The 19,063-nt window shown below is 28.9% G+C and overlaps 1 protein-coding gene across 2 annotated transcripts; it reads right to left on the minus strand.

Moving 5' to 3' along the window:
- Positions 1–9,784: 9,784 nt before the first annotated feature.
- LOC101492703 (uncharacterized) lies at positions 9,785–13,398 on the minus strand. Of its 2 annotated transcripts, none has more exons than XM_012718275.3 (4): positions 12,958–13,398; positions 11,120–11,905; positions 10,354–10,401; positions 9,785–10,267 (listed from the first exon to the last, which is right to left on the minus strand). In XM_012718275.3, exons 1-4 carry the CDS (start codon positions 13,138–13,140, stop codon positions 10,025–10,027), a joined length of 1,260 nt encoding a protein of 419 aa, XP_012573729.1. In that variant the 5' UTR covers positions 13,141–13,398; the 3' UTR covers positions 9,785–10,024. The 2 variants fall into 2 exon arrangements, with proteins under 2 accessions (XP_012573729.1, XP_012573728.1); XM_012718274.3 differs by having other exon boundaries at positions 10,351–10,401; positions 12,958–13,369.
- Between the last annotated feature and the right edge of the window lie 5,665 nt (positions 13,399–19,063).

The raw sequence follows: 19,063 nt of genomic DNA on the forward strand, positions 1-19,063 counted from the left end.
AGCCTATATGAACAAAAAAACTAAGCTAAACCGGTTCGGTTCGGTTCAAAATAAAAAACCAGTTCACCATTTTGTAAAACCAGTTTGGTTCGGTTTTTTAAACTAAAAACTGGTTCGGTTCATTTTTTCAAACTGAAAACCAATTCGGTTTAATTTTCAAACAGTTCTAGTTCAGAACTGAACTTTGCCACCCCTAGTTCAAACTTATAGTAGTTAGTCTTTTTATAATTTTTCTATTCACATATGACATTTGATTTGAGTATTAAATTATTTTGAAGTTTGTATATTATATATCAATTTATAATTTTTCTATTCACTTATTTTTACTTAAAAATACAATATTGGTATCAGTAATATATCTTACGAATCATAATAAAATTTAATTTATAATTTGAAAAAGCTGTCTTTTAATTAACAATTTTAATCTCAATTTGATATATAACCCTATCTAATCATGTATATAACAACTATGTTATTCAAAGGTGGTTCAATTGTTAGTAAAGACTAAGATAAATTTGAATGCAAATAACTTGGAGAACTCAACAGCATTAGACATAGCAACCAGTGCCGAGATCAAGAGTCTTAAATTTAGTTATGGTTAATGTATTCAACTTCTTGCACTTTTCTTTGTATTTGACATTTTATATTGTGTATTAAGAGACTTAAGTTTAATGAGGAGAATAGGGAAATCAAGACAAGAGATAGAATAGAAGGAAATAAATGGTAGTTATAGCATTGTTACAAATCTTTTGTAGTAGTGTGTTTTTTAGTTTACTTTTTTTTTAATCTTATTTTTGTTTTACTTTTTAGTAGTACATTTTATTTTATAGTATTCATTGGCTTCAGTTTCATAGTAAATATGTTATCTTTTTAAATTTGAATATTCTTCTTGTATGTTTTTAAATTTTAAAAGAACTATTTTGTTAAAGAAAACTCCACTGCCACTCAGCTATTGTATTATATCTATATTTTTGGTGATACTTTTAATTTCAGAATTTAATGAGAATTAAGTCTAATTTATTGTTTAAGAGAAAAACGACGCATATTGTAACTATAAATCAATTTTACACATGTAGTTTAAAAATAATTATTTTTATCATTTCAATACAAAATTATAATTATTATAAAAAAATAACTATATAATCAACGACTGATGTTTGTTGTTAGTATAATATTTTTTACACTTATAAAACATGTCCATCAAACTCTAAGTTTAAATATAATATATTTACAATTTTGATCGCTCTTTTTTTAAATCTACAATTTTAATCTCTTAATTTTTTAAATTTAATAATTTTAGTTTATTCATCAAATTGGTTTATGTCCAACTTCATGTGTCTACTGCCACATGTATCCTTTAGTATTTTTTTTCTTTAAATATTGGATCTCCAACACGATGGATCAATTGAATTGTATATAAAATTTTTAAAAATATTAAAATTGCATATTTTAAAAAAGAGATCGGAACCGTGAATATGACAAAATAATAGATGTATTTAACTTTTTTTAGTGAATAGATAAATTGATCTTAGAAATCATAAATATTGATTAAAATTGATTTTTGCAATTTGTAAGTATTCAATTATAAAGTTTCGGTTAAAATAGTCACTTTATTGTCTTTGAATCTTAATGATAAATGTAGATGTTGTTAGATTGAACGGTTTTTTTTTTAAATTTTAAACGTGAGACTTTATAGTTGTGTAAGTTAATTATAGTAGTATTTATTATATTTTATATAAAAAGAAAATCATTTTATTACCAACAAATATTGGATTTAACAAACATAATTAAACTCTTACAACGTAATAGATCTGAGTTCGAATACCCGTTTAAAAAGATACTCACATTTAGAGAAGATATGGTGTGTGACATATTAACTAAATATATACAATTAGATTGGTGAAATTGAATTTTTAAATATAGTCATTAAGCTTAGTAATTTTGACAAAAATTACTTTTAGTGGAAGTTGATCCGCACTTATTTTATGTGTATTACTAATTTACTTGTTTATTTTGGAGAAGTTCAACAGCTATCGATTTGAATTGGTATTAAGGGAGCTCAATCACATTAGCTAATTTAAAATCTTATAATTAATTTAGTTGATAGTAATGACGCTGAACATAGAGATAATGAATCAATTTTGAAAACGATGACTTTAAGCCTTTTCTTAAAAAAAAAAAAAAAAACATGAGAGTTGTAGTTTGATGTTGTCCAGTGGTTTGAATGAAATAGAAATATCAGAACAAATTTAAAAAAAAAATTTAGAGACTGAAATTTTTTTATTAATTAAAGTGACATTAATATTAACATAATAGTTCAATTTAATTTTAAAATAATATCTTTAAATATTTCAATCATTGATTTAGAATAATATGTTTAAATTACAGAAAATAATAACAAATTTATGATTTAATACAAAATAAAAACAAAACTTAGTATTAAAATCGAATTTTAAAAAAGTCTTAGCCTAATTTATAAATAAAAAATATTGGTCTGACGTTGACATGTTGTATGTTAGACTATATGATGATCAACTTAACTTATTTATCCTAATTATGTCCGAACAAAACCATATTTCTTTTTGAAATAGATAATATCAAGAATTTTTTTAGAAATTTATTTAATTAGTAAAATTCGAATTATAGATCACCAAAAATTCATTTTATCTACTATGTTTGTCGATTTAAATAATTTTTTTATTACTATTATTAATATATTAAATTTTATACTTTATGGTAAATCATTAATTTTTTAAATTTTTCATTAATTTTTAAGTATATTGATTTACATAGTAAATTTTTTAACCTATTTAAAAAAATTATTATAAAATAAAATTTAATATAATCTCATATACAATAAGTTACTCTATTAAGTTATGTTAAATATTAAATTAAAATTTAATACCATAAAATTATTAATTCATTAGTTTTTTTAAATATACGAAAAAATATTTATTTAATAATAATAATGATAATAATAATAATTTTGGTGTAAATTTTGTAAAAAAAATAATAAGTAGACTTTAAACAAGTTTTATGAGGGTTTTTTTACAAAAGAATCTTTTATCATAATTTTAGAAAGGTCAAATCAAATCATCACAATAGATCTACAACAATGGCATCATGGCTCCGATTATAATAAATAAAAAAAAAAATTAAATGGTTTTTAATCAAATTAACTAAAAAATAGTAGAAATTATTTAGACTCATTTATTATCGAATAAAAATAATAATTTTAATATTTAATAATTTAAATATTTATTTATTAAAAAATTTATATGATAAAGACCATTTTTTTATGGTATCTCTCAAAAATAATTTTTATGAGAAACTTCTTAAAATAACTTTTGATTTTAATTATTTTTTAAAATTTTATTATCTTAAAAAGTTTTATAGTAAATAGATGAAATACTTGAAATAATATTTTATGATAAATTATTTAAGAAAATTTTTCATTTGAAGGTTTATTTAAATTTTTTTTTTGTCTTAAATATATTATTAGTCTCTGCAAATATGTGTTTTTTTTGTTCCTACAAGTTATTTTGTTTGATTTTTAGTCCTTGTAAATTTTTTTTTTAATTTTTGGTTTTTGTTCTTTTGTTTTAATCCCAACAAAATTGCTTTTTATTGAATTTGGTCCTTGTAATCCCTTATATACCTAGCAATTGAGGGACTAAAATTAAATTTTACATATATTAGAGGAACTCTTTCCAATAAAAATTAATTTTCTAAAAACTAAAATAAAAGAGCAAGAATAAAAAACACAAAAATATTTATAAGGACAAAAGTCAAACAAAAACTTACAATAATTAAAATAAATAAAAACATGTTATTGCATAGACCTATCATATATTTAAGTCATTCGTTTTTAAAATTTAAAAATTCAAAACAAAAAAAAATGTAATACTATAAAAATTATTTTTATTTTTTTATAAAAATGTAACAAACTGGCTCAATATGTTAAGTTCAGTTATAATATTTTTAACCTACGCTGGATTAAGATGTTGCAAAGTCCAACCTAATCTATCTTGTTCATCTCTACTTAGATGCTGAAGAAACTTCTAAGTTCACATTTTCAACATTTGTTACAAATTGGTTTAAACTTGGAGAATTTTGTAAAATCGAGAACATTCACAATGAAACTCCACTCTTTCAAGTTGTTAAGCTTTTTTTTTATATTTTTTTTTATATTTAATTTTTATTTATTTATTTAAATTTATTTATATATATATATATATATATATATATAATGCAAGGGAAAAGAAAAGACAACAAGAAAAAACTACAATCGATGACTGGTAATAATTAAGGTATCAACAATTGAAACATATCTAAATTGAGGAATATAATTATGCTAAATCTTTAGAGAGGCATAAGAGGTAGCACATATTATTATGAAACAAGATAAAACTTGTATTTATTGAATAATTCCTCATATATTTAAAAGAATAGAAGAAAAGATTGACTTACAATATAGCATCTCAATCTCTATATATACAATGAGAGAGAAGAAAGATGAAGTAGTGTAACAACCATAACTAAAATAATAGAAATAACTAACTAGTAACAACCTAGAACAAGTATCCTATAAGCCATTGCAAGCAATCTCACAATTAGCTCGATTGAAATAAGCCATTGCTATGTGCAAAACCCTCTGGTTGTCACAAAACAACAAAGGTGTGCACTTGAAACTAGTATGGAGGTCACTAAAGAGGTAGACTAGACACTGTAACTCACAAGTTCTTGATTTTAAAGCCCTATAATCTGCTTCTGAAGATGATTTTTTCACAAGAAGCTATTTCTTTGATTTCCAACTAATGATGGACTTTCCAAGAAAGAAACAATAGCCTAAAAAAGATCTCATAGAATCTTTGCACGTGGCCCAATCTTCATATGTGAATCTAATGAGTTTAACCTCTGAATTTCTAAGAAAATAGGGACCCTTTTCGGGTGCCTTCTTCAAGTATCTAAGGACTCTTAAGTGTTGTTTGATGATGTGTTTGACTAAGACTAGTCATGTATTGGCTGAGTTGTTGGACTGCAAAGGTGATGTCAAGTCTTGTAGTTATCAAGTATATTAGTCTATCAATGAGTCTTATGTATTCAATAGCATATATATTGGGTGTTCCATCTTGTTGTTGTAATATTAGAGAAACATCCAATGGTGTTGAAACAGGTTTGCTTTCCATTATGCATGTTTATGTCAATAAATCTATGCAATACTTTATTTGACAAAATGAGATACCACTCTTAGATTTTGTTACTTCTAACCAAAGGAAAAACTTCAAGGATCCCAAACCCTTTGTGCCAAAAATCTCCTACAATATGTCTTTGATATGTTGAAATTCATCCAAACTATTCCCAACTAGAATTACATCATCCAAATAAATGGCCAAGGCCGTGAAAGTTTTTGAATCATGTTTAATGAAGAGGGAGTGATCTGATGTAGCTTGTTGAAAACCATAATTCACTAATGCAGAGAGTAGCTTCTCATGCCATTGTTAGCTTGCTTTAGCCAATATAAGGATTTAATTATCTTGTAGACTTGGTTTGTTTTGTTCCCAATGATTCCATATGGTAATTTCATGTACACATCTTCATGTAGGTCTCCATGTAAGAAAGCATTGTTGATGTCAAGTTGGGGAAGATGCCAATGAAAAATGGATGCAAAAGCCAACAAAACTTTGATGGTTGTCATTTTAGTGACTGAACTAAAAGTGTCAAGATAGTCCATGCATTCTCTTTGATTATATCCTTTTGCCACAAGTATTGCTTTGTATCTATCTACAATCTCCCATGTGTTGTTGGTTTCCAGAGCCTTCGATCCAACTTCCATTTCTTTATTCCAGTATGAATGTTTATTTGCCTCCTCATAATTCTTTGGTTCTATTTTAGTTAAAATAGATAAATAAAACTCCTTGTGAGCAGGAGATAAATTAGCATATGAAACATAATTACAAATAGGATATGGTGCACCTGGTTTGATTGTTGAGTGACTTGTGATTTGGCACTCGTAACATGTTAGATAGGATGGTTGGTATATTTCCCATCATGATCTTTTGATGTGTTGATTGTCATTATTATCTTCGTCTTGCTGAGAAATGGAATCAGCACCTTGCTCATGTTCATAAGGCTGCTAAACAATGGAGTCAACACCTTGCTCAAGTTGATATGGATGTGAGCTTAGGGTATGGTCCCCTTCCAAATCACAATCAAAATGAGCTTTGTGCAGCTCAATAACAATAGGTTCACTAGTATTAACATGAATACAATCTCAATTACTTAAATTTGAATTTCTTGGATTGTAAGGAATGATGAGTACTTCAAAAACCATATTTGAAACAATGAAACTTTTATCTTAGATATCATAAAACTGGTTACCGGTTGTACCTATCTTATATCCCAAGAAAACACATTTCTTGACTCGACTATCAAATTTTATTCTACGAGAAGTAAGAGTGGATGAATAACAAAGGCATAAAAAAACTTTAAGATTGGTCAAATCAGGGTTAGTGTTATAGAAACATTGATAATGTAACTTATTTCTAAGTAAATGAGTAGGAATCCTGTTAATAATATGAACCACATGGTTAATAGCATAGGTTCGAAAAATCTTAGGTAGGTTGGATTGAAATAAGAGACTTCTAGCCACATTTTAAATTTGTTGATGTTTTCTTTCCACCCTAGCATTCTGCTTAGGTGTCTCAACACATTGGTTTGATGCACAATACCCATATTAGAATACAAATTTGAGTTAAGAAACTTTAAACCATTGTCACTTCTCAAAACTTTGATTTTCTTGCTAAATTGGTTGAGAATAAGTCTGATGAAAGACTCAATATGGTATCTAGTCTCAGATTTGTGTCTCATGAAAATAACCCAAAAAACCTTCTATAGTCATCCAAAATAGTGAGAAAATACTTAAAATGATTTTGAGATTGAATAGAAAATGGCCTCATATATCCGCACGAATTAGATCAAAAAGGACACAAGCATTGTGATTACTATTAAAAAAAAAGTAACTTCTTTTGTTTGGATAAATGGAAAATGTCACAAACATGTCTGTCCCCATAACCTATATAGGGAAACTGATTATTCAAAATCTTCATATAATTGTTAGAAATGTGATCTAAATGAAAATGTCATAAAGCTAATTTGGGAATATGTCTAAAATTGTGATTATTAATACTATTTATACCACAATCTATACAATTTTGCAAATACTATCTTGACCCCTTGAGGTAGTAAAGCCCTTCAACAATACCAATCCTCTTTTTTATCCTCAAGTCATGTATAGAACAACCATAAGTATTGAAAATAGCATAACAATTTAATTGATTACATTATCTTTAGATAGAAATGAGATTAAAAGAAAACATAGGTAAAAACAAAACATAATCCAATTTTAATTATTTGGTATCAAAAGTAATTCCTGCATAGTCAACAGTAGGAACAACCCCATTAGGTAACTTGATATTAATTGGTTTAATTCTGACAAACTTAGTGATGGCATTAAAATCATTACAAATATGATCAATTGTTCCAGACTCTATAATCCAAACCACATCTTTGTGATAATTATTGATAGCAATAAAGGAATGTTTACCTCAACAGGGGATAAACCAACCTAGGAAGAGGAGACAATGTGGTTGACTGCATGTTTAGTCTCCAAATTAGCCTATTGTATCAGGTTCAGAATCCCTTTGATCTGATCTTGAGTAAATGGACCTTGTTGGCTACCACAATCATCATCATCCACATTCTTGGTGCTTTCTTGTTCACAATACACATTATTGGTAGAACTACCATTCTTGAATTTGAAATTAGGTGGAAACGCTTACTTTTTGTAACAAATGTGAACAATATGACCTAGTTTACCACAGCGAGTGCAAGTCTTGGAATTTTCTTTTCCTTTCCAAGATCATTTCTTTGTGTTAGCAACGTTAACAAAGGGTTGAGATTTTGTGTTATCATTAGACCCTCAATTATGTATTTCTTGTTGGAGAACTAAAGAGAGGACTCTATTGAGATTTGACAGGGGCTCCATGAGCAACACTTTTGTTTTAACCACATCAAAACTCTCATTTAAACCAGTTAAAAAGGTGACCACCCTCTTTTCTTTTACATAGATTGTGGAGGTACAATTACGTGGTGGTATAGAGCGAAAACTATCCAATTCTTCCCACAACACAGTGAAAACACTAAAGAAATCTGAAACTTTCATGTTACCTTGTTTAATTGGGTGAATTTTTTTTTTGCAATTATGAAACTCTAATTAGATCGCCTTGTGAAAGTTGTTCCTTTAAATCAATCTAGCCTTTGTTAGTACTATCTTCGAAGACAAGACTCCAAGCTATTGATGGTGAGATTGAATTAATGACCCATTGAAGAACCAAATTGTTGCATCGCAACCAATACTTGTGAGTTGGATCAAAATTACTTGGCATGACAAATATCCATCAAGAAACTCCATTTTATTTTTTCCCACCATTGCTCTAGTCATCGAACAAGTCCAAGAATTGTAATTGGTACCATTAAGGACATGGGTAATAGTTACAGAAGAAGGACCCTCACTTGGGTGAATGTAACAAGGAGTAATGGTGTTTGTCAAGGATCAAGATTGGTCTTGTTGTTGTTGTTATGTGATATTGCCATTGTCGAAGGTGATGAAGGTCCTAAAACCAGACTCAATGATACCATATTATGAAACAAGATGAAACTTGTATTTACGGAATAATTTCTCATATATTGAAAAGAATAGAAGAAAAGATTGATGTGCAATATAATATCTCAATATCTTTATATATAATTGAAATTATCAAATCTGTTTGACGAGAGGAGTATAAAGGTGATGAGAAGAAGTTTGTTGAAAAACCAAGTTAGTCATAGTTGTAGAGCTCAAATATTAGGAATACTCAATCAATTCCTAAAAAACTATTTTAAAAAGGAATTCAAATCTTATGATGAAAACCATCGGCCGGCCAAAATTGGTAATGGCCAAAATTTGGGCCAAAAGCAGTCCAAACCTAGGTTGTACACAACAGAACCAATCAAATCATAAATTGTCAGTGGTTGCTAATCCAACAAAACCAAACAGCTCAAAATATTAAGAATATTCAATCAATTCATAATAAATGATGTAAAAATACTATTAGATTGGAGCTTCCGGTAAAGTTATAAATCTAATTTTTTTACTACTGGATTGAAATTTTCCACTATCGGATCATTGAATCTGGTAAAAAACCAAAAAAAGTTGAGACTGGAATAACATCAACCTAAGTTTTCTGTGATTGAGACCATGATAGTTGGAAGTCAGACTTTTCTTCTATGAATTATAATTTTTTTTAGTTGATATATGATGTCATTTGTTTCACATAATTAAGTGGATTTACAAGAATAGTGAAAATATCACTAAATATATACCAACATTACATTGGTTTGGGTGGAACTGAACTTAAATCCCTTAAACAAGGATTAAAGTTCGAACGATTACTCGATGAAAATTAACCATCGACAAAACCGGTGAACTTCGCACCAATAACATTGTTACAGAAAAAACCCCTTACTGTATAATTATAAGATCCAATTCATTAATTTTGAAACTGACAACATAATTAGACTTTTATTAACCAACGATTAATCAGTGGATAAACCACCAAAAGAAGTACTCACATTAGCATTAAAAATATTCATTTCTCCTATCTTTGAAAACTCATAGAGTAGGAAAACTAAAAGACACTTGACATGGATGAATTCCATCATCACTAAAATCATGTGGATAATATACACACAAAATTCCTGTCATATTATATCTCTTGATGAACAAAATTCTTTACTAATTTACAATCTCATATAGTATAGTTAATCCAATAAAAAAATAAATCTTATTGAATTTGACCAAACCAAAAAATAAAAATCACAATCAAAAGTCAATAATGTTTGAAGAGGGTGACTCTCAAATACTTATCTCCCCTTCACTTCCCCAACACCCACTTTTTCCACACTAGATTCATTTCTCATTTCTTTAGGAACAATCCTTGTCCATTAGCCAAGGGTGTTCCAGACACTGCTGCGCAGTCGGTCGCTTCTCGGGTGCAAAATCAAGAAGAGGCGAAAGAAATTCCGAAAACTCAAGAGCATCACTCTCTGAAAATTTATATCTATCAATCAATATTTTGTTAAGTGGCCAAAATTTTAGCCTTCGAATCCTTTTGAGATCCCCGTGTCTGTCGAAGAAATCCTTCGATTTTGCTCCTGCAGTAGCAACCTGCAACGTTCAAGTAGTAGATTTGCCAAAGTTAGTTATTAGTTATATAAATAAATACACAGACAGTGTGAGAGTGTACTTACTACCTTCCGCGGCATCTTTCCGAGGAGTTCCATCATCAGGGCAAGGTGGTCCTGAAACCGACACAATACAAAGATTGGTTATTCTAACATGCTATCGGAGGTGTAGAGATCTGTGCTTCCCCAATTTGAAGCAGGGTCGTCAATTGCATATTGCAGAAAATAACAGTTTATTCAAATTCCGCTACGCTACAGCACTATACTACAGCAGTAGCCGCTATTTGACAACACTTTGTACTAAATAACATATTGCATAAATGTATGTCAGCTTGACATTAAGTTGTCAGTAAACAAAGAGAAATTCCGTTCATGTGTACCTTCTTGTATTGATTTCTCATTAATTTCACTCACATATTCCACAATCATGTAACAACTAATGTGAATGCATCTATTATATCTTAGTTAAAAGTTTTAAATTGTTACTGAAGCTTTCCTTCCTTATGAACATATGTGCATACAATTTCTAATGAACTCACAAGAAGTCATTACCCAAACTATTAAATAATAAAAGTATATACTTAGCTGTGAAACACAAATACTAACATGGACACCGGATATGACATTGAAGCTGACTTGTCGACACTAGTAATAATTTGAGAAAATAAATTAATTGAATGTAATTAAGATGACGGTGTTAGACACCAAGACATGCCTTCGATCAGAAATAAATTAATGGCAGGAAAATATAAGGTAAGTAATCTGTGTTCGAACAATTATCATAAACAAGGAATATAATTTAAACCGCAATAGCATTTCAAACAAACCATCATACCTCATCCTCACTAAAACCTTGTCCGACTTTGGGCGTAAACAACATATCACCAGTGGCAAGCTCGAAAGCAATACAAGCAAACGACCACATGTCAACGGAGAAAGAATAACCGGCCTGCAATATAACTTCAGGAGCTCTGTACTGTCTTGTCTGAATTTCTTCTGCAAATTGCTTATCAGCCCAACACGCATTTCCAAAATCTACCACTTTGCATCTCACATCGATCCCATCAATGTTTCTCCCCGGTTTTGGAGCTTCTCCCATTCCTCCCATTGAAGCTCTTTGTCCGGATATTTTAGCTACCGCCCTCCTTGCTCTCCTTTTCAACTTTTTCTCGATAAGACTTGTAACCGTGCCGTTTATGTTTCCCTCAGGCCTCTCTAAAATCGGGGAGATTCCAGATCGAACAGGGTCTTTGGCAGGATCAATGGTAGAAGCCAAAAGAACATTTTCGAGTTTTAGGTCTGTGTGGATAATACCATGTTCTCTATGCAAGTAATCCAAACCGATCAAAATGCATTTGCACATCTCCCTAACTTTATTCATTGGAAGGCCTTTGTAACGGTTGTATTTGACTAAACGAAGAAGGCTATCTCCGAGAAACTCGAGTACCATGCACTGGTGCTGGCCATTAGGGCCCGTGTGCTTAAAGTGGTCAATCAATTGAACAACAAATTTTGAATCTGAAATGGCGCCGTCAACAATGGATGAAAGAACATCTATCTCGTGAAGGGCTGCCTGAACAAACTGAGCCGCACTTTTCTGGATCTTGAGAGCAACATAAGCCTGAAAATCACAAACATAACATAAGAACCCTAAATCTAAACATTCCGCTGTGTCAAATAAGAATCGAAACTCAGAACCACGGCGTTTCCAAATGCCGCTAAGGTGCTCACTATACACTGTCCAACAAAATTAACACCTATTTATAGATACACATGCAAAAGGCATCAAGTGTTACAGTTAAAAAGGAGCATCATACACTAAATTATCCGATCAGGATCAACCATAAAAAAGAAGAGCCACAAAGACACATTTATTACTACTCTAGTTGTTTGCAAACAGACAAATCTTTGCAATCCAGAGATTCTGATTCCCTGCATTTTCTAAATTTTCTGCAGTTGAACATATGACGCCGTACAATCAAGATCAGAGAGTCTGTGTTTCAAGTTGGTAAGTTAGGTACAAAATACTTAATTAAAATGTAAATTGAGATGCACAACTCCATGAAATTTAGGATTTTCCAAATGAAGAAAATCCAAATCCACATTCTATATGGTCACATTTTTGATGAAGTGATGATCATTGACCAATTTTGCCATTGCAACATTGCATACATCAAATCCAATTCATATCAATTTGATCCATTCAAAATGATACCTTTAAGACACAAAAGGACAACATATGTTCAGACACATCAGATACATTAAGTGTATCATTTAGAGAGAGAGAGAGAGAGAGGAACCAAGAAAAATACTTAGATAATATTTAATTTTCAATTGCATATTAACTTAAAGTATATTAATTTTCAATTGCATATTAAAACTTAAAGTAAATTAATTGTGTAACCTCAACAGCATTTAAAGCATACAAACTTGAATAATGAAACACAAAAAACTAGCACATAATTTCACAACTCCATTGATCCAACAAATTAAACCAGATTTCAATAATTTAGTTTTTTTTCACACTAAAGACAAAACTCACATACAAAATTTCAAAAACTATTAAAAAAAAATTAAAAAATTTCAAAATCATTAAAGGGTGGATTCAAAACAACCCCATTTGAAAAAAAAAAAATATCATAGAGAGAAGAGTAAAGGATAAAAAAAACATACAGAGGTTGTAGTATCATAAGCAAGCCAAACGGTTGAAAATTGACCCCAACCCAATTTCCTCTGAGCTATGTACCTGCCGCCGGCGAACTGATCTCCGACCCTGACGGCGTGGTAACCACCTTTCCGGTAAGAATCGAAGCCCTCATCGTCATCTTCCGACCCAGATGAAGAAGAACACGACATCACACCTGATCTATTCAAAATTCAATAAAAACTTCACCTTTATTAAACAAAGTGAGTGATTCTTGTTTATTTTTCTCTGTTTTTTCAAACCCCCCCTTATTTTTTTGATGAGAAATGGTGTGATTATAGGAAAAATCGAAGCTTTAGTTTCGGGGGTTAAAATACTATGTTGTTGTATTTGTGGTGTGGCCTTTTTTTCTATCTTCGACAATGCTCCACTTTTTTCTCTGTTTTCTCCTTTCCTTTCAATGCTTCTTCAAATGTTTTCTTTTCTTTTTTCTCACATTTTCTTAACGTTTTTATTTTTCTGATTTTGTATACAAAATCTAAAGACTGTCCTTTATTTGTTTACGGTTATGCCCTTGTGAATCTCGTTATTTTTAGAACTACCGGTACTTATTATAAATATAATCTTTGAAATTGTTGGGTTGTATACTTCATTCGATTTTAAAAAGTTATATCGAGTTAATTTATAAACTCAAAATTCAATAATGAGATCCGAGTTTGATAAGTAGATGGGGTAATAGGGTTGAGTGGAGATAGATTTTTTCTCTTATATTCCCTTTGATTAGTCGCTTTTGTACTTCCATATTTTCCGGCACACAAAATTAAACTTATTAAATTTATAAAATTAATTATTCATTTTTATGCCTCTTTTCTATCTTCAAAATAATAAATTTAATTATATTAATTATAACTAATATAATAAAATAATTATTAGTATATAATAATAAAATTTAAAATTTTATATAAATAAAATTTAAAAATGACAATACTATTATTAATAGGACGAATATCAACACTCAAAATTTGTCATTGCTCCGACTCACATTCAATCAAAGCGGGTTTCAGTCAAGTTTGTCCCTGCTTCCGAATTTTAATTTTGGGAAAAACTTGCACTCAATTAAAGTGGGTTTACAATGACTCAAATGACTCGTGATTTCCTATCCACACTCTTGCTCTTTTTTTGAGTTATGGTCGTCTGAACACTCGTGATCATGAAGACTTTCAATACAACAAGTCGATCACATCAAATCATTGACTTTGATACCACTGTTTGGTCATGAGGGGTCTGGAGGATCATCACATTGAGCCAAGAGCAATCATCCAAGTAGATTGAACACAAATTTTTACCTAAAATCTTAAGACAACGAGTTTTGTGGTTCTCTCACTTATATCGTGTTTAATATATATTTTTTCATTCAATGTGAGACTTATATATCACACTTGATATACCAACATAAAGGTCTTGAAATATATATATTGTGATCAAATATTATACATTATATAGTGAGTGAGCTTGATAAATGTATTTTATTGTTGAATGAATCTAGGATTAGTGAAACTATTATAACTTATCATGAAAAAGAATAGTTTGATACCTTAGTATGACTATCTACGAAAGAATTAATAGGATTATTGCAACCCTACATGAAAGAGTAGATCTCGTCTTCACTTATATGTCTTAGAATATATGACAATAACTTTTACGAAATTTGTTTTTTTGTCCTTCAAATATACTTCAGAAGTATAAGTTTAAAAATATACAATTTTTTTATCCTCTTAGGGTTTTTATCTACTTTCAAACAAAAATACGATTTTTTTGCCTTATAACGAAAAATTCTATTATAAAAAAAAATTTGTTCTATGATTTTTAGAAACATAGAGTTAAAAGAAACTCTATAACTTTTAATAAAATTGTATCTACTCAGAGTAAATTTGAAAAAGAAAAGAAAAAAAAAATCATATTCTATAACCATAACCAAATAATTTAAGAGAAACCCGAGTATCAAATCAACGTAGAGAGGATATATAGGATTATTACTCTATCTTATCATTATACACATTGTTCTAAATTTATTCAACTAAACATAGGGATAAATATTGTGACATAAGATTGATTATGATTTATATGCTCTTTATATTATATATGGTGTAGCATTGACTATTCTTATATTTATTTCTTATATTTAATTTTAGAATTTGATTGTATGTTTTAGGATCTGCTTTAAAACTTATCAGTATTGATTACTTTATTTGTTTGCATATTTTTATTTACATTTTTATCACAGAAAAAAGTAAAATGTGATTTATTTATCTGACTTAAAATGTCGAAATGCTTGTCATCTATAATAAATATTTTTTTTATATAAGAATAGAAATGTGAATTTAGTTTTTAAAATAAATTAAATTAAAAATATTTTTCAATTTAGAATAATTACATCGGTTAAAATTAAATAACTTTATAGATTAACTTGATTAATTTAATAAAATTAAAGATTTTTAAAATACTAATAACTTTGGAGACTAAATTAATTAAATTTTATAATTTAGATGAGTAATTGAATGATTCATTTGAATTGCTTTTTGATGTTGGATGGGCATTTTGGGAATGGGGGTGTGTTAATTTTAGGTAAGGAGGTGTAGTCAAAAAGGGTAAAGAGTTGCTATTGCTACCCTTTTCCTGCCTGCGTCACCCATCTGCTTCCTATCTTTTGCTTTTTCCTTCTCACTTTTCTCCTTTACCACCTTCGGACAATGTTGTATGATTCTTCTTGAATGTATAATAATACTATGTTTTGAATTGTGGACATGTTTATGTGTTTTATTCATTTGTAAAAATTTGATTTTGAATAAACTAGAGTGAAGAGATTTTTGTTTGAAAAATTATTTAAAAATAAAGTTATCTTTGAAGTTAAATACACATATCATAATTTTAAGTTATAATTAATTTTAAAACTAAAATTAATTTCATTCAAAAATATTCAAACATGTTAAAACTAATTCTATATTTCTATTTTTTTAATAAATAATCTAGTAGCAAAACTCACATATATTAAGTGTAAAGAAAATGGATATCTCGGGTTCAAATTCGTATCTCAACATATCAAATGTCTATGTAACTATCATCTAAGTTGTATTTACTGTTTGATGATTTTATTAAATATTTTATTTTAATTATTATATTTAAATATTATTACGTGGGCACATATCTTAATTTAATTATATTAATTTTTTTTTTATCAAATAACGAGAACTCAAATGGTTATCACCCTATATATATACTATGTCCCCAATATACCACGAATAGTCAAGAATACTGGTTAAGGAAGAGCCACAAGTTAGTGAATTCTCGTTGTCTTTTCAATTTTTCTTTTGCCATGATCCAAGTTAGTGAGAATAGGCTGAATCAAGTTAGATTTTGTTAAGTTTGAGTCTGATCTGTCAAAAAATTTAAGGTCTAAAACTGGCATGTGGCCTATCATAGACTTACTTTTTAGGACTGAATCTGGTATTGATAGAAGTCTGGTCATGTTAGCCTACTTAAAAGTCTGTTTCATTTAAACATTTTTGAATAAGTAATCAAACATATCTTTAAATAAATTAATAAGTTAATATGTTAATGAAATCAAATTCTATTTTGATATTTAATATCACATTTTGAAGAATATGACTTTATATACATTATACTTAAATTATATTTTATAATAATATATTTAAATATGTCAAAAATTAAATGAGATTAATACGCATAAATTACTAAAAGTTGAATATATAACAAAAAAAATCAAAATTTAATATAATAATTATAGTAGTAAAAAAATATTATTTATATTTATTTAAATAGGCCAGTCAGATAGGCCTAAAAGGCTTATTATGTGGCCTATAGCATGACCTTTTTAACTAAATAGACTTTTTTAGAAGTCTTGACTTTATCTGTTTAAGAAAAAAGTCTAACCTGTTCTGGGTATGAGTAGACTAGACTGTATGCCCCCGTCGGTCGGTCTGACATATTCTCATCCCTACTTAATTGTGAAGTTCGTACCTTACAATTGATGTTACACTGTGCCTTTTAGGCCTTTTACTGTACATATGTTGAAGATACACGTATCCATAGACTCAATTTTTGCCTTCTATTGAATGCTTTGCTAGTTTATTAGATAAATTAATTACTTTATTTATTTATTTATGGTGCATTTCAAGACTATATGCACCAATGTGCATTTAAATTTAGCTCATATCATTAATATGGGAATTTAAGTTAAAGTTCAACAAGAATATTCAATAAATTAGTATATATTCAATAACAATGCCATTATAAATTAGTATACATATATTAGGAGTTAAAAATTAAGAAAGAATGTTACAAATATGAAATTTATAATGATATAAATTAATATTATATTTAATTGAAATGTTAAAATATTAATTTAAAATTACTGTAAGACTTATTTTAATTTTGTTGACTCTTATTTTAATTAATATTCATTGAATTAAAATTTCAAATAAAAATGAGAATTGTTATCGGTAATTTACCGATAATACATAAAATAAAATAAAAAAGACTAATTACTAAAAGAACAACTATACATGGGTTTCTTTGTATTTTAGCCACCTCTCTTGACACATAAAAATACATTTTTGCCTTTTATAAAACATTCAAACCTATAACTTTTTAACTTCTCATTTTTTCACTCCTCTTTCCAAACTATTCGAAAGTTTCAAAATGACAATTTCCAAAATTTTCGATATATTCTAAACTGCAGAAATAGAAAATTTCATAATTTTCGAAAAATTTTCAAAATTTGGAAATGTAATTCTTATTTCGAAAATTTGAAACTTATTAGAAATAGTTAAAAGGATAAAATTGTATTTTCATGTATCTTGAGGGGTGACACATTTAGGTGTGGGGTGCATAGTATAATCTTTTAAAGCCATGAAAAATTTACTTTGTACCCCATTTTTATACCTATACCCATTATTTTTTAAAAATACCAATTATACCCTTAATTTTTTTTAAATTATTTTATTAATTCAATTTTTTTTTATCATTTCATCTTTTCTGGAACTACAAAAAAGATTTTCAGTACACATTTTATTTTCGAAAAACTTTTTTCAATTAATAGTGGGACTTTGTAGAGATAATATTTATCTCAAATACCAGGCTCAAATTCCACGAAAGACCAAAAAAACTCGCTATTTCCAATGTTGTTCTGAAAATATTAAATAAATAAATAAATAAATAATAAATTTTTATATATACGAAGATATTTTAATACTTTCTTTTACTTTTTTAGGGTACATAATAAAATTTTCTAACTCTTTTTTAGGGTACATGATAAAATTATCTAAATCTATTTATCACGGCAATTAGGTCGGCCCAATAAGGATAGGCCCATATCACGGTCTCTTTCATCTCTATAAAACCCTAATCTGTTTCTTCTCTTCACTCTTTTACTACAATTCAATAAGAGTTTCCCTTCATCCTCTTCCCTATTTCTCTTTCTACCGAGTATCGATTCGTTGATCCGCTATGGAACTGGATGAAGATAACAAGCCCGCCGGGATGGAACAGGATGCAGATAAGCCCGCCGCGATTGAACAGGATGCAAATAACAAGCCTGCAGTGGAGAAGAATTCGACGGTGGGGATGCATGTAGATGCCGTCGACAAAGGGAAGAAAACGATGAAGAAGCGGTGGACGTTGAAGTTCGATGAATACATCTATGAGGTTCTGAAGCAGGTGCACCCTGATATTGCTATATCCGGAAAGGCCTTGGATATGATGAACAATATCATAAACAAGATGATGTTGCTATAAAACCTACTACTAAACTAGTCACAACCTACACACGAAATTGATTTTGTAATAACATTACAATTAGATTGACTGACTATTTAAAGATTTTGATATGATACAAATGAGGTCAAGAGGACTTTTGTCTTCGATGTGTTGATCACTTTAGAAGGCAAAGCCGCAAGCGTCTGCTAAGAGCCTCCAGCTTCTCAAATCTGTCACTCTTCGGTTTCTTTTCAACTTTTCCAGCTTTATTCTTCTTTTTATTCTTCCTGTACTTCTTATCATCTTCTCTTGGGTCTGATGATTTCTCTTTCATGCTTCGCAAAGGTGTTGCATACAACT

The sequence above is a fragment of the Cicer arietinum genome, chromosome 7 (assembly GCF_000331145.2).
Source record: "Cicer arietinum cultivar CDC Frontier isolate Library 1 chromosome 7, Cicar.CDCFrontier_v2.0, whole genome shotgun sequence".
Taxonomy (NCBI): Eukaryota; Viridiplantae; Streptophyta; class Magnoliopsida; order Fabales; family Fabaceae; genus Cicer; species Cicer arietinum.

What these genes read in the sequence shown, in the direction of transcription:
- LOC101492703 (XM_012718274.3), bottom strand. Translation starts at nt 13,140, where the DNA reads ATGTCGTGTTCTTCTTCATCTGGGTCGGAAGATGACGATGAGGGCTTC. An exon ending in CTTATGATACTACAACCTCT is followed by an intron (nt 11,906 to 12,957) that starts GTATGTTTTTTT and finishes TGTGATTTTCAG; the next exon opens with GCTTATGTTGCTCTCAAGAT. An exon ending in AAGGTTTTAGTGAGGATGAG is followed by an intron (nt 10,402 to 11,119) that starts GTATGATGGTTT and finishes TGTCGGTTTCAG; the next exon opens with GACCACCTTGCCCTGATGAT.